We start from the raw sequence: 16,683 nt of genomic DNA, 5'->3' as shown, positions 1-16,683 counted from the left end.
TTTGTCTCAATTCCCTACTATTTTCAAGATCCCTTCTTGTTGTCAGTGAATTTAAACTTGATTTTTTTTTTTTTTTTTAAACAACCAGTGGATTAAAAACCTGTCCAGACAATATTTCTCATGTTGAGCTTTTGCTGCACTAGTATCTTATCTTAAATAAGTCAAAAAGCTTCCATATATTAACATACTAGATGTTTCCTGGCTCTTCTTCCTCTTTTTCCTCCATTTATTGGCTGGTGTCTCTTCATCTTCCTTTTTTCCGTCTTTTTACCTCTTTTTTTTCTTTCTTTATACTTGTGCATCTTTAGTTATGTTATCTTGATATATGCTTTATTTCTGTTACAATTTTTATTTTATATTATTTTTTTTTTTTTTTTTTAGGTTTGGTTTCTCAGGGCTCATTCACACGGGTGGATCCACAACGTATTTTACGCTGCGGATCCCCTGACTATGGACCCCCACAGTGTGTCTGAGATGTGCCTGCTTGGGGCGGCAATCCACTATGAGCAGACACACTGCTGCGATGTGCGAGTCGCCGCGGCATGCGCGGTGCGCTCTCACACATTGCTGCCGCTCCCCTGCTCCTTGAGCTAGGCTGAGAGCAGCCGCGATGTGGGCGAGTACACAGCGCGTGGCGACTCGCACATCGCAGCAGTGTGTCTGCTCATAGTGGATTGCCGCTCCAAGCAGGCACATCTCAGACACACTGTGGGGGTCCATCTCCGCCGGATCCGCTGCGTAAAATACACTGTGGATCCACCCGTGTGAATGAGCCCTAAGAAACAAAACCGCTAAATAGTAACAGAAATAAAGCAAATATCAAGATAACTAAAGATGCACAAGTATAAAGAAAGAAAAGAAAGGGGTAAAAAGACAGAAAAAGGAAGATTGAGACACCAGCCAATAAATGGAGGAAACACTCAGAGGAAGAAGAGCCAGGAAACATCTAAAATGTTAATAAATGTTAAAATATTGGGGATTGATAAGTCATTTGTTCTTTTCATTGTTCATTTGCCTTATTATTTCTGCAATCAGTGTACCGTATATACTCGAGTATAAGCCGAGTTTTTCAGCACGATTTTTCGTGCTGAAAACACCCCCCTCGGCTTATACTCGAGTGAACTCCCCCACCCGCAGTGGTCTTCAACCTGCGGACCTCCAGAGGTTTCAAAACTACAACTCCCAGCAAGCCCGGGCAGCCATCGGCTGTCCGGGCTTGCTGGGAGTTGTAGTTTTGAAACCTCCGGAGGTCCGCAGGTTGAAGACCACTGCGGCCTTCAACATCATCCAGCCCCCTCTCGCCCCTTTAGTTCTGTACAGTACTCACCTCCGCTCGGCGCTGGTCCGGTGCTGCAGGGCTGTCCGGTGAGGAGGTGGTCCGGTGGGATAGTGGTTCCGGGCTGCTATCTTCACCGGGGAGGCCTCTTCTAAGCGCTTCGGGCCCGGCCCCAGAATAGTCACGTTGCCTTGACAACGACGCAGAGGTACGTTCATTGCCAACGTACTTCTGCTTCATTGTCAAGGCAACGCCTCTATTCCGGGCCGGAAGCGCGGAGAAGAGGCCTCCCCGGTGAAGATAGCAGCCCGGAACCACTATCCCACCGGACCACCTCCTCACCGGACAGCCCTGCAGCACCGGACCAGCGCCGAGCGGAGGTGAGTACTGTACAGAACTAAAGGGGGTGAGAGGGGGCTGGATGATGTCGAAGGCCGCAGTGGTCTTCAACCTGCGGACCTCCGGAGGTTTCAAAACTACAACTCCCAGCAAGCCCGGACAGCTGATGGCTGCCCGGGCTTGCTGGGAGTTGTAGTTTTGAAACCTCTGGAGGTCCGCAGGTTGAAGACCACTGAGGGCGGATGATGAGAAGAGGATGATGAAGGGGGGGTGTGGGATGATGACAAGGGGATGATGAAGGGGGGGTGGGGGATGATGACAAGGGGATGATGAAGGGGGGGGTGGGGATGATGACAAGGGGATGATGAAGGGGGTGATGAAGGGGGGATGTGTGGGATGATGACAAGGGGATGATGACAGGTGATGATGATGAGGGTCTGGATGACGGGTCTGGATGATGACAGGGGGGGGATGATGTATTTCCCACCCTAGGCTTATACTCGAGTCAATAACTTTTCCTGGGATTTTGGGTTGAAATTAGGGGTCTCGGCTTATACTCGGGTCGGCTTATACTCGAGTATATACGGTAGTAACCACTGTACTGTACATATATAGTTATATTTATATAGCCAGTAAATACATTTTACACAAAAAACAAATTAGGCAAAGTCCACATCTCCCTCGGAAAGGCATTCAGCGATGAACGTTTTCATAAAAGCAGAATCTCAAAAAACAGCAGTATCGACCTGCAACTAATAAACATACAACAGGGCCTAAGACAGTGTTTTCCAACCAGGGTTCCTCCAGCTGTTGCAAAACTACAACTCCCAGCATGCCCAGACAGCCTATGGCTACGTTCACACCAGCGGATTCGCAGCGGATTTTATGCTGCAGATCCGCCGCTGAAGGACCTTTTGGCTGTCTGGGCATGCTGGGAGTTGTAGTTTTGCAACATCTGGAGGAACCCTGGTCGGTAAACACTGGCCTAAGATATTACTTAATATGCATATTATAACTATTCTGTGTACTATTTTTTTATTTTTATTTTTTTTACAACAATTATACATCACAACCGTACATCACATGACCCGGGAAAGGTCCTATACATTTATATTTCCTATACATTAAATAATATATCAATATAATTTATATGAGGTGACCAGGGGTAAGCCCTGCAGAGGAGAGCCCTATGGAAATGAAGGGACTCTGGCTGAGGGGACTTTAGACAGGGACAGGACCAGGGCCTGTACTGGGACACCACAAAACCGTTCATCGCTTGTAAGTGTAAATCACCTGAAAGCTACATAGAAAGCGTTAAATGTGACCCTTATAATATTTTCTTATTCAAACCTACTTGAAGATTTTATTGAAGTGAAGTATGAATGAGAAGTATTAATCTGCTGCGCCTCAGATGCCTGAAGTTATTTCTTTCCGTCTCAGCTTCTTATGTAATGTATCATCTTACGTTCCTCTTTACAAAAAGTCGCCGCCTTACCCTCCCTCACCTCCTCTCTAAAGCACTTACACGCTCGCAGCAGCCCTCTTTGGCTTAGAAATTGCTCTCAATAATGCGTCATGGCACAGGGTGTTATATTCTCCGTCTATATAAAGAGCCGCCATCCCAGGTGATGCCAAGGACGGTTGTGAAGATTCCGCCAGCTGCCACCCATCAGACATGTGCCAGTCGCTCCACATCACACAGCTTCTGCTGGTTCTCCTTGCAAGCTACACAGTCAGCTCCGCTGTGCCCACAAGACACGACATGGCAGCAAGCGGCAGCATGGTAGGTACCAGGGGAGGGGAGGGTAAATCTGAGTTAAAGGGGTACTCCGGTGGCAAAAAAAAAAAAAAAAAAATATATATATATATATATATATATATATATATATATATATATATATATATATACAGTGGTCCCTCAACATAAGATGGTAATCCGTTCCAAATGGACCATCGTTTGTTGAAACCATCGTATGTTGAGGGATCCGTGCAATGTAAAGTATAGGACAGTGGTCTACAACCTGCGGACCTCCAGATGTTGCAAAACTACAACACCCAGCATGCCCGGAGAGCCGTTGGCTGTCCGGGCATGCTGGGTGTTGTAGTTTTGCAACATCTGGAGGTCCGCAGGTTGAAGACCACTGTTAGAGGAAGTTGTACTCACCTGTCCCCGGCCGCTCCGGACCGTCCCCGAGGTCACCGCTAGTCACTGCTCACCTGTCCCCGAGGTGTCCCCCAACGCTCCGGCAAGGCCTCTGCTTCCCCGGCATCCTCGCTCTCCGTCACCACCATCACGTCGCTAGGCACACCGCTCCTACTGGATGACGGGACGGCGTGCGCAGCGACGTGATGACGACGATGGAGAGCGCCGACGATGCAGAGGATCCCGAAGAGGACGCGCCGGAGCCCTGAGGACAGGTAAGTGATCGTCAGCGGACCACACGGGGCACCGTAAATGGCTATCCGGTGGCAGCTGAAGCAGTCTGCGCTGCCGGATAGCCGTTTATGCGATGGCCCCGACATACAAAAGCATCATATGTTGATGCTGCCTCTGAGAGACCATCGTATGTTGAAATGATCGTATGTCGGGGCCATCGTAGGTCAGGGGGGGGGGGGTCACTGTGTATATATATATAGATATATATATATATAGATATATAGATATATAGAGATATATAGAGATATATAGAGATATATATAGAGATATATATATAGAGATATATAGAGATATATATAGAGATATATAGAGATATATATAGAGATATATAGAGATATATATATAGATATATAGAGATATATATATAGATATATAGAGATATATATATAGATATATAGAGATATATATATAGATATATAGAGATATATATATAGATATATAGAGATATATATATATAGATAGATATATATAGAGATATATATATATAGATATATATAGAGATATATAGAGATATATAGATATATATAGAGATATATAGATATATATAGATATATATAGAGATATATAGATATATATAGATATATAGATATATATAGAGATATATAGAGATATATAGAGATATATAGAGATATATAGATATATATATATATATATATATATATATATATATATATATTTTTTTTTTTTAAATAAACTGGTGCCAGAAAGTTAAACAGATTTGTAAATGACTTCTATTAAAAAATATTTACCCTTCCAGTACTTTTTATCAGCTGTATGCTACAAAGGAAATTCTTTTCTTTTTGAATTTCTTTTTTGTCTTGTCCACAGTGCTCTCTACTGACACCTCTGTCCGTGTCAGGAACTGTCCAGAGCAGAATAGGTTTGCAATAGGGATTTTCTCTTTCTCTGGACAGTTCCTTATACGGGCATCGGGTGTCAGCAGAGAGCACTGTGGACAAGACAAAAAAGAAATTCAAAAAGAAAAGAATTTCCTCTGTAGCATACAAGTGCTAAAAAATACTGGAAGGGTAAAGATTTCCTAATAGAAGTAATTTACAAATAAACTTTCTGGCACCAGGTGATTTATTTAAAAAAAAAAAAAAAAGGGGGTACTCTGGGGAAGTCACAAAGCCCATAAATGTCTTTATTAGAAATATATGGAAAAGCAGGAATTCATTGACTTGAGACACGGTCACTTTATCACTTAAGGTGGAAAGAATCTGATAACAGAGGCCAATATACAGGTCACTGTATATTAGTCTGATAGATCGAATACAGTACCCTTGAAAATGAATGCATCTACAAATACAAATTTTTATAGAGTAGTTCTATTCTTGTATATAAGAGCAGTATTATAGTAGTTATATTCTTGTATATAGGAGCAGTATTATAGTAGTTATATTCTTGTATATAGGGGGCAGTATTATAGTAGTTATATTCTTGTATATAGGGGCAGTATTATAGTAGTTATATTATTGTATATAGGAGCAGTATTATAGTAGTTATATTCTTGTATATAGGGGCAGTATTATAGTAGTTATATTATTGTATATAGGAGCAGTATTATAGTAGTTCTATTCTTGTATATAAGAGCAGTATTATAGTAGTTATATTCTTGTATATAGGGGCAGTATTATAGTAGTTATATTATTGTATATAGGAGCAGTATTATAGTAGTTATATTCTTGTATATAGGAGCAGTATTATAGTAGTCATATTCTTGTATATAGGAGGCAGTATTATAGTAGTCATATTCTTGTATATAGGAGGCAGTATTATAGTAGTCATATTCTTGTATATAGGAGGCAGTATTATAGTAGTTATATTCTTGTACATAGGAGCAGTATTATTGTAGTTATATTCTTGTATATAGGAGCAGTATTATAGTAGTTATATTCTTGCATATAGGAGCAGTATTATAGTAGTTATATTCTTGTATATAGGGGGCAGTATTATAGTAGGTATATTCTTGTATATAGGGGCAGTATTATAGTAGTTATATTCTTGTATATAGGAGCAGTATTATAGTAGTTATATTCTTGTATATAGGAGCAGTATTATAGTAGTTATATTCTTGTATATAGGAGCAGTATTATAGTAGTTATATTCTTGTATATAGGAGCAGTATTATAGTAGTTCTATTCTTGTATATAGGAGCAGTATTATAGTAGTTCTATTCTTGTATATAGGAGCAGTATTATAGTATATTATTGTATATAGGAGGCAGTATTATAGTAGTTATATTCTTGTATATAGGAGGCAGTATTATAGTAGTTATATTCTTGTATATGGGAGCAGTATTATAGTAGTTATATTCTTGTATATGGGAGCAGTATTATAGTAGTTATATTCTTGTATATGGGAGCAGTATTATAGTAGTTATATTTTTGTATATGGGAGCAGTATTATAGTAGTTATATTTTTGTATATGGGAGCAGTATTATAGTAGTTATATTCTTGTATATGGGAGCAGTATTATAGTAGGTATATTCTTGTATATAGGAGCAGTATTATAGTAGTTATAGTCTTGTATATAGGAGCAGTATTATAGTAGTTATAGTCTTGTATATAGGAGCAGTATTATAGTAGTTATATTCTTGTATATAGGAGCAGTATTATAGTAGTTATATTCTTGTATATAGGAGCAGTATTATAGTAGTTATATTCTTGTATATAGGAGCAGTATTATAGTAGTTATATTCTTGTATATAGGAGCAGTATTTTAGTAGGTATATTCTTGTATATAGGAGCAGTATTATAGTAGTCATATTCTTGTATATAGGAGCAGTATTATAGTAGTCATATTCTTGTATATAGGAGCAGTATTATAGTAGTTATATTCTTGTATATAGGAGCAGTATTATAGTAGTTATATTCTTGTATATAGGAGCAGTATTTTAGTAGTTATATTCTTGTATATAGGAGCAGTATTATAGTAGTTATATTCTTGTATATAGGAGGCAGTATTATAGTAGGTATATTCTTGTACATAGAAGCAGTATTATATACTGCTCAAAAAAAGAAAGGGAACACTAAGATAACACATCCTAGATCTGAATGAACTAATCGTATGAAATACTTTACATAGTTGAATGTGCTGACAACAAAATCACACAAATTATCAATGGAAATCAAATTTCTCGGTCGGTTCCACTGGGGGGACACAGAGACCGTGGGTATATCTTGCTGACACTTGGCATACAAAAGAAAGTCGGCCCCTCCCAGCAGGATATACCCCGCCTACTGACCCTGAGCTAATCAGTTTTAGCTTAGTGTCAGTAGGAGGCAGACCTGGTCTTCTTTTTTATTTTAGGTGGGGGTATTTTAGATGGGGGTTCAGGAGCATGGTGCTACCTGTTCCCCCCCATATATGGCTAAGGGGCACGGGGCATGAAGTATGCACCGTTAACCCCTTCCCGCAGACGGCCAGCGCCTGGGGTTGCACCTTGGGTCCAGGTCCCCCTGTCTTCCCTGCTCGTCCCACTGTCTCAGCCTGACGTGATGCAGGTGACTATAGCTGGCTGAAGATATCTTAGGTGAGTATGGCTGTATACAGGTTAAGTAATTCTCCCCTCCCCCCTCTCTACTCTCCCACCACTGCTTTCTATCTATTATGACTGGGTCCTTGCTTGGGGGAGCCCCTTATCCCTGGGGCTTCCTGGGGGGGGGGGGAGATTTTGTAGCCATTATTGGGGAACATGTGTTTTAAGGGTGATGTGGGTTTTTGCAGTGTCGGGGCTCCAGGGATTGCGGGGCAGTTTCCCTCCCCTTCTCCCTCCCCGGCACTGCTAACTTGCTGGCTCAGCTGCTCTTTCGTCTATCCGGGATGCTGGCCGCAGCTCCTGCAGCTGTGCTGCGGTCGTGCGGCCGGCATTTTTCTTCCTTTCGCCTGCTTTTGGCCGGGTCTGGATCTCTTCTCCGCCTGCATTCGAGCATGCTGCCGGATCTCCCGCCCCCGTTCTGCTGCTGGCCAATGCTTGCTTTGCACACTTTGGGGGTCATTTGCTTCCTTCTCTTTCAATGGGGTCCGTTTTGGGGCGGAGGCGTTCTCTGGGATGCGTTGCTAGCTCCTCCTCCTCTTCTCCTCTGCTCCGTGGACCATATCATTTCAGCTGCTCCTTGCCTCTTCACCTCCAGCTTCAGAGCACCTACAGCCTGCTTTTCAGCTCCAGCAGCAGGACACAGGACCTGGGTGAGATTGCTCCATTTTATCTTTGCTGACTACTTTTACTAGCACCTATGTCCGACCCCAGACCCCCCCCCCCCCCCCCCCTGTATCTCAGGATGTTCCCCTGGAATGCGTGCGTCCGCCCCTCCCCCAGAGTGGGTTTCTTCCCTTTCCCAGTCTTTCTAAACTGGCTAGGGTCTCCAGATCAGTGGCCTCTGCCTTGAAGCGATCTTCCCTGCATATTTCCCCCAGGAAGTCTCGTTCAGTCTCTCCTGACCCCCTATTCCAGAGCGCTTGCAAGCTCTCTAAGGGGATTTCATCTGGCTCTTCTCCAGAGTCGCGTTCTCAGAATAGACACTCTTCCCATAGGTCTCGCTCCTCTTCCTCAGCTCACCAACAGCGTCCCCTCTCCAGGGGCCGTTCCACAGGTGATCGTCCCAGGTCCCAGACTCCTCGTTCAAAGTCTCACACTCCTCAGTCTAGGGCTACCACTGCATGTTCCCACTCTCCTTGGGAAGTAGCGGATAACGGGTCAGAATCCACCTCGGATCACCTATCTGCAGGGCATGGCCCATGCGGCGGTGCCGCCTTTCAGGTCTCCCTCCCCTCCTTGGGATCTCAACCTGGTGCTTGGCGCTTTGAGGGAGGCTCCGTTCGAACCTCTCTGGGACGCCTCTCTTCGTATCCTTTTGTGGAAGGTCGCCTTTCTCATCGCAATTACCTCCATTTGCTCCCCCTTTTGGTCCTTCATCAGGACAAGGGGGTTTTTCGGCCACTTCCCTCCTTCTTGCCCAAGGTGGTTTCCCCCTTTCACATGAACGAGGAAATCATTCTTCCTTCTTTTTGTCCGGCTCATTTCAATGCTAAGGATCGTTCCCTACATAGTCTGGACATTGTTCGGGCTGTCCGGATATATCTTTTTCAGCACCTCTTTTTTGCAGGGCGACTCCTTCGTGATTGCAGAGGGTAGTCGCAAGGGCCTTTCGCCTTCCAAGGCGACCATTTTGCGGTGGATCCGTTTTGCCATCTCAGAATCGTACCGTCGCACCTTTTCAGGTGACTGCGCATTTCACGCGTTCCGTTGGGGCTTCTTGGGCGCAATAGGGCTTGCACACTTTCACTAAATTTTACCAAGTGCACACATTCGCGGCAGCTGACACCAGTCTGGGTCGCAAGATGTTGCAGGCGGCAGTGGCTCAGTCTTCTGTCTGAGGATCCATTGGGGGACACAACACCCACCCATTGTTTGTTGCTAAGGTTCGGTTGTTTTTGCCTGAGGGGTGTTTTTCGGTTCCTTTTTTTGTCTGGTGCCATCGGACACCTGCTGGTTTCTTTCTCTGTTGGTTCCCTCTTACTGCTTTGGGACTAAACTGATTATCTCAGGGTTAGTAGGCGGGGTATATCCTGCCAGGAGGGGCTGAATTTCTTTTGTATGCCTTGTGTCAGCAAGATATACCCACTGTCTCTTTGTCCCCCCAATGGATCCTCCGAGAAAGAGATTTTACGGTAAGCATAAAAAAATCTACTTTTATCAACCCATGGAGGTCTGGATATGGAGTCACACTCAAAATCAAAGTAGAAAACCTCACTACAGGCTGATCCAACTTTGATGTAATGTCCTTGAAACAAGTCACAATGAGGCTCAGTAATGTGTGTGTGTGTGTGTGTGTGTGGCCTCCACGTGCCCGTATGACCTCCCTACAATGCCTGGGCATGTGCCTGATGAGGTGGCGGATGGTCTCCTGAGGGATGTCCTCCCAGACCTGGACTAAAGCATCCACCAACTCCTGGACAGTCTGTGGTGCAACTTGGCATTGGTGGATGGAGCGAGACATGATGTCCCAGATCTGCTCAATCGGATTCAGGTCTGGGGAACAGGCAGGCCAGTCCATAGCATCAATGCCTTCCTCTTGCAGGAACTGCTGACACACTCCAGCCACATGAGGTCTAGCATTGTCTTGCATTAGGAGAAACCCAGGGCCAACCGCACCAGCATATGGTCTCACAAGGGGTCTGAGGATCTCATCTCGGTACCCAATGGCAGTCAGGCTACCTCTGGCAAGCATGTGGAGGGCTGTGCAGCCCCCCAAAGAAATGCCACCCCACACCATTACTGACCCACCGCCAAACCGGTCATGCTGGAGGATGTTGCAGGCAGCAGAACGTTCTCCACGGCATCTCCAGACTCTGTCACATGTGCTTAGTGTGAACCTGCTTTCATCTGTGAAGAGCACAGGGCGCCAGTGACGAATTTACCAATCTTTGTTTTCTCTGGCAAATGCCAAATATCCTGCACAGTGTTGGACTGTAAGCACAACCCCCACCTGTGGATGTTGGGCCCTCATACCACCCTCATGGAGTCTGTTTCTGACCGTTTGAGTGGACACATGCACAGTTGTGGCCTGCTGGAGGTCATTTTGCAGGGCTCTGGTAGTGCTCCTCCTGCTCCTCCTTGCACAAAGGCGGAAGTAGCGGTCCTGCTGCTGGGTTATTGCCCTCCTACGGCCTGCTCCACGTCACCTGATGTACTGGCCTGCCTCCTGGTAGCGCCTCCATGCTCTGAACACTGTGCTGACAGACACAGCGAACCTTCTTGCCACAGCTCGCATTGATGTGCCATCCTGGATGAGCTGCACTACCTGAGCCACTTGTGTGGGTGGTAGACTCTGTCTCATGCTACCACTAGAGTGAAAGCACCGCCAGCATTAAAAAGTGACCAAAACATCAGCCAGGAAGCATAGGAACTGAGAAGTGGTATGTGGTCACCACCTGCACAACCACTCCTTTATTGGGCGGTGTTGTACTAATTGCCTATAATTTCCACCTGTTGTCTGTTCCATTTGCACAACAGTATGTGAAATTGATTGTCAATCAGTGTTCTTCCTGAGTGGACAGTGGGATTTCACAGATTGACTTGGACTTACATTGTGTTGTTTAAGTGTTTTCTTTATTTTTTTGAGCAGTGTAGTATTTATACTCTTATACATAGGGGCAGTATTATAGTAGTTTATTTTTTCTTGTTCACAGGGGAGCAGTATTGTAGTAGTTAAATTCCTGTACATAGAGGGCAGTATTGTAGTAGGTATAATCTTGCATATTTATTGCTGCTATCTATCTATATGTTAAGCATATTCTATCCATAAAGTGCAATTCCACTTGTGAGCAGTGAATCATTTTATCTACCCACCTCTAAAACAAGATTCTTTACTTGACCTGAACCTATTTTATCTTAAATATAGCTGCTCTATTAATTTTCATTCTGATTTGTAGCAAAAATTGCGCACTAGTTTCTGGTACTGGAAGGGGGGAGATCCAGTAAAAAAAAAATAATAATAAAAAAAATAAATAAAATAAAAAAAAAAAAATAAAAAAAAAGCTTTCTGGGGCCACTTGTCACATTAAATAAAACAGACAAGGAAGTCAAATATGATGCAGCTGCCCGACTTATTTGCGTCCACGCGGAGACCGCACACAACACGGCTGTTTCCAGATAAGTGCCTTTATATGTTTAACTTAATAGGAGGCTGCATCTAAAGAATGGAAAAAAAGAACAACAAGGTGAATTGAAAGGAAATCAATAGTAAAATAAAGTTATGTATGAAGGATGAAATCCTGTGATTGGCTGCGAGTCGCGGCCTGGACAGTTAATTAAATCCTCTCCGTTTTACAGTCTCCTATTTCAGAGATTCATTTACTTCAAATTTTTTTTTTTTTTCCATTTTTTTGAAAAAGTTCCAGGAAACAGTCCATAAATGTAACCATTAAAGCAGGTTATTACATTAAAATCGTACGGGGAAGTGCAGCTCTGGAGTCTGGCAGTACATTATCTGCCCGAATCTGTCATATTCCCCTGAATTGCCTCCAGAGTGATGTGAAAAAGGTTAAGACCCTTATATTTAAAGAACCACCGATGTCACACAAAAATAATGGCGCCATGGAATAATGAGACCTGGGATTTTTTTTTTTCCGCTCTGTCCCGCTTAACTAACATCTGTGTGAAAGGATTAAAAAAATAAAAAAAATAAAAAAGGGAAAAGTTAAATTATTTTATGTTACCATTATCAAATGCCACAGATGTAAATCAAAGCATTGTGCATGTCTAGGGAGGGAAAAAATGGCCATTTGTGGAAGATTTAGCTGCATCCGTAGCAAATGTAACGTATTAACTCGCCCGGCTGCTCCTAAATTAAATCAAAGATCAGGATCATCACCATTTATTTTTCCCATAAAGCTGCAGAATCCGGTTTAGAGGGGTTGTCTCACTAAGGCTGCGCTCACATCTCGTTTTTGCAATACGGGTCCCGTATCCCGTTTCTGCACAAAAAACGTATGTCTCCAAACCGGACCGAAACGTATGCAACCGTATATGCCTCCTCACGTTTTTAGGGTGCGTTCCCACAGGGCGTGTACGCAGTGTATTTGACGCTGCGCAAAATTTACGGCAGCAGCGGGAAATATGCTGCGTATTCCTTGCTCACTATACAAACAGGGATTTCCGGCGGCAGCCCTATGCGTGTAGTGAGTTTTGGAGGCGGAGCCGCGCGTCACAGTCATGTCGGCACACGGCCCCGCCTCCAAAACTTACTACACGCATAGGGCTGCCGCTGGAAAGCCCTGTGTGTATAGTGAGCAAGGAATACGCAGCGTATTTCCCGCTGCTGCCGTAAATTTTGCGCAGCGGCAAATACGCTGCGTATACGCCGTGTGGGAACGCCCCCTTAAACTGTATACGGTTTGAAAATGGATGTCCGTTTGCATACGTTTTAATACGCTTTTCCTTGAAAAAAGACGGATACGGTTTTATGTTTGTCAACATTTTAAATAAAGTTCTTTTTTTATTGAATTTCCCCCCCCAAAAAAAAAAAAGTGAAAAACAGTATTGCGCAAACCAGATGTAACCGTACGCACATACGGTTCAATACGGTTACCATAGAACTCCATTTTAAAATAACCGTATACAGGTTGGATCCGGTTTTTGACCGGGACACAAAACCATAGTAGACTACAGTTTGATGTACCATTAAAAACCGTATAAACCCATAAATGATGCAAAACGTACACAACCTGATGCTACGGTTGGCATACGGTTTAGAATGAAATGTCTATATATACGGTTTGCAATACGGTTCAATACGTTTTTTTCAATGAAACCGGATACGGCAACCGTATTGCAAATACGAGATGTGAATGCAGCCTAAGATAACTCTTTCCTTATGCCCTGTTAGGACATATGGACTCTGGACCCCCCCCTTTAGGAACCAGAGTGGAGATGGCGCCTATAACAGTTGTCTTTCCTTGGTTATAACAGTGGTTCTCAGTACTAAGGTGCCCCCAGGACTTAGGGACGTATAGTATGAAAAAACATGCAAGCATGAATTAATGCTGGCCAGTGGTGTTGCGACCCGGGTGCGGGGGGCGCGGCCCGCACCGGGTGACACCAACATAATGGGGTGACACCAAGACGCTCCGCAGCACCCCCCACCTGTGCCCGACCGGCCTCCCATCCGTCAGCATAACTACCCCCCCCCCCCCCCCCCTGCCTTCACCTGCGCTGTGCGGTGCGCCCGTCCCACAGCACCCCCCACCCCCCCGGGCCTTCACCTGCGCTGTTCGCCCGTCCGTCAGCACCCCCCCCCCGGCCTTCACCTGTGCGCTGTGCACCCGTCGGCGCATGCCACCCCCCCCCCCCCCCCGACCTTCATCGCCGCTGTGCGCCCGTCCATCAGCACCACCGCATGGGACATCAGTGACGTCACTCGCAGGGTGCCAGGAGAGAAGGAGCGCTGCGCTGGATGGGTGAGTGTGTGTGTCTGTCTCCCTGTCTGTCTCTATCTCTGTCTGCGTGTCTCTGTCTGTGTGTCTCTGTGTGACTCTGTGTGTGTATGTATGTGACTGTATGTGACTGTGTGTGTGTGTGTGTGTGTGACTGCGTGTGTGTGTGACTGTGTGTGTGGTGCAGGGGGATCCAGGAGCTTTAAGTTACACCCCTGCCCACAATCAATTCCTTGAATTGGAATTATGTAGGAGGCCTTCTGGTGTGCCAAGTATGCCTTATTTTCTGTGTGTGTGTGACTCTGTGTGTGTGACTGTGACTCTGTGTGTGTGTGTGTGTGTGTGTGTGTGTGTGTGACTCTGTGTGTGTGACTCTGTGTGTGTGACTCTGTGTGTGTGACTGTCTGTGAGTGTGTGTCTCTCTGACTGTGTGTGTGTTTGTGTGTGTGTCCCAAAGGATAGGGGATAAGATGTCTGACCGTGGGGGTCCCGCTGCTGGAAACCCCCGCAATCTTGCATTCGGCACCCACCTCTTTGAGCTGCACGCCGCGCTGCCAGCTCACAAGCTGCCGTGTGCCGACCACGGGGCTGGAGTATCGTGACGTCACTCCCCCTCCCATAGACTTGCATAGCGGGGAGCGGGGCATGATGTCACACAGGGCGGAGCCGTGGCGTCACAATACTTCGGCCCCATGGTCGGCACCCGGCAGTTTGTGAGCTGACAGCGCGTCGTGCAGCTCAAAGAGGTGGGTGCCGAATGCAAGAGTGCGGGGGTCCCCAGCGGGAGGGACCCCCACGGTCAGACATCTTATCCCCTATCCTTTGGATAGGGAATAAGATGTCTTAAGGCCAGAGTACCCCTTTAAAGAAGGGAATGTTCTTAGTGTGCACTTTTCCCAGCTTGTTCTCGTGATCTGTCAAGGTCTGAACACCAAGAGCGCGAACAATACAAATTCTAGATATGTCTCTGTGACGTATCGAAAGGTTATAATTAGTGACAGTGCCTATTTAAAGTTTCCTCGTCATGTAAAAAAAAAAAAAAGAAAAAACTTTTCACATTTCAAAGTGACATGTCAAAAATGTTGATAGGTCAGGGTCTGAGTGGACCCCACTGATCTGTAGAATGAGGTGAATGACAAGGATACAGAAAATGCAAATAGCAGGCTGCGAAAAGCCACTCCAGGCATGCTGGGAGTTGTAGTTTTGCAACAGCTGGAAGCACACTGGTTGGGAGACACTGATGTAATGCTTTCAGTTTAGGTCTGTAGACTTGTGCTCTGGTCGGGATTTGCAGCTGGGATATGGGCACAAAATTGGGACTGTATGGGCACACTGATTTGGGCACAAAAATGCAACTTACCCCTGTTAGGCTAGGTTCCAAATGGAATTACCGGCAATGGGATTCCGCTGTACAGTGCACACTATGGAATGGATATTCTGCCGCTGAAATTCCGCCACCAAAAGAATAAGCTTGCTCATTCTTTAGGTGGAATCTGTGCTGCATGCATTGTTACCTATTGGGACGGCAATATCTGCACGGTCCTAGTACTATTGGGATCTCTGGCCAGAAATTCCATAGTGTGAACCTAGTCTTAGAGCAGTGGTCTTCAACCTGCGGACCTCCAGATGTTGCAAAACTACAACTCCCAGCATGCCCGGACAGCCATCGGCTGTCCGGGCATGCTGGAAGTTGTAGTTTTGCAGCATCTGGAGGTCCACAGGTTGGGGACCACTCCCTAAGGCCATGTTCACACTACGGAACTCTCGCGGAATTCCGCGGTGTGAACTTAACATTAGTGTGAATGGGTCTCCGCGAGACCCGTTCACACTGCGGAATTTCTGCGGCGGACAATTCCGCCGCTGAAATTGTTCCGCGCAAAGAAAGAACATGTGCATAACTTTGTAATCTCATTGTGTCTTATTTTCTGCAGGATACAGATGACATTAAGAAGGGCAATCTACTGAATGTACTGTCCGCCATATTTGACTGGAGGTCACCAGAGGGCGACGCAGTGATGATAAACGTTGAGGACCCCGAGCTGCCCTACAGGCCACAGAGGTCAATGTATAACCCCCATTTGGGCAGTGAGAAGACAGGGTGCAAAAACTTTTTCTGGAAGACATTTTCTGCTTGTTGAGTTCGCCTTCCTCTCATAAGACACCCTTGTGGGGTCCATTCCCCATCCCATGCATGTAATCTCAATATTGTAGCATTTGTACAGATTGGTTTGATCAAAAAAACCAATCTATAGAATGAGGCTTAAACTTTGTATCTATATTTATTTGGCGTGTACCCCCATAGTGTGATGGATGGATGGGTTCACTTTACATGCAGTAGCTGGGGGTTTAAAAGGGTATTCTGGTATCAGAAAATTGTATTTAAATAAAACTATCACTCCTGACAGGATGTTGTCTAGTCCTTTTATTGTCAGTGTGGTGTTGTCTCTGCAGCTCCTCCCTCTCCCTTGACAGGATGTTGTGTAGTCTTTTCATAGTCAGTGTGGTGTTGTCTCAGCAGCTCCTCCCTCTCCCCTGACAGGATGTTGTGTAGTCTTTTCATAGTCAGTGTGGTGTTGTCTCAGCAGCTCCTCCCTCTCCCCTGACAGGATGTTGTGTAGTCTTTTCATAGTCAGTGTGGTGTTGTCTCAGCAGCTCCTCCCTCTCCCCTGACAGGATGTTGTGTAGTTTTTT

The 16,683-nt window shown here is 45.1% G+C and overlaps 1 protein-coding gene across 1 annotated transcript; it reads left to right on the top strand.

Moving 5' to 3' along the window:
• Positions 1 to 3,166: 3,166 nt before the first annotated feature.
• CORT (cortistatin) lies at positions 3,167 to 16,394 on the top strand. The gene is made up of 2 exons (XM_056543047.1): positions 3,167 to 3,398; positions 15,924 to 16,394. The coding sequence occupies exons 1-2, from the start codon at positions 3,291 to 3,293 to the stop codon at positions 16,128 to 16,130; spliced, it is 315 nt and encodes a 104-aa protein (XP_056399022.1). The 5' UTR covers positions 3,167 to 3,290; the 3' UTR covers positions 16,131 to 16,394.
• The last annotated feature ends 289 nt before the right edge of the window (positions 16,395 to 16,683 follow it).

Source organism: Hyla sarda, chromosome 10 (assembly GCF_029499605.1).
Source record: "Hyla sarda isolate aHylSar1 chromosome 10, aHylSar1.hap1, whole genome shotgun sequence".
NCBI classification, from domain to species: domain Eukaryota; kingdom Metazoa; phylum Chordata; class Amphibia; order Anura; family Hylidae; genus Hyla; species Hyla sarda.
This window is presented reverse-complemented; position numbering and strand designations above follow the sequence as displayed.

What these genes read in the sequence shown, in the direction of transcription:
- CORT (XM_056543047.1), top strand. Translation starts at nt 3,291, where the DNA reads ATGTGCCAGTCGCTCCACATCACACAGCTTCTGCTGGTTCTCCTTGCA. An exon ending in TGGCAGCAAGCGGCAGCATG is followed by an intron (nt 3,399 to 15,923) that starts GTAGGTACCAGG and finishes TATTTTCTGCAG; the next exon opens with GATACAGATGACATTAAGAA.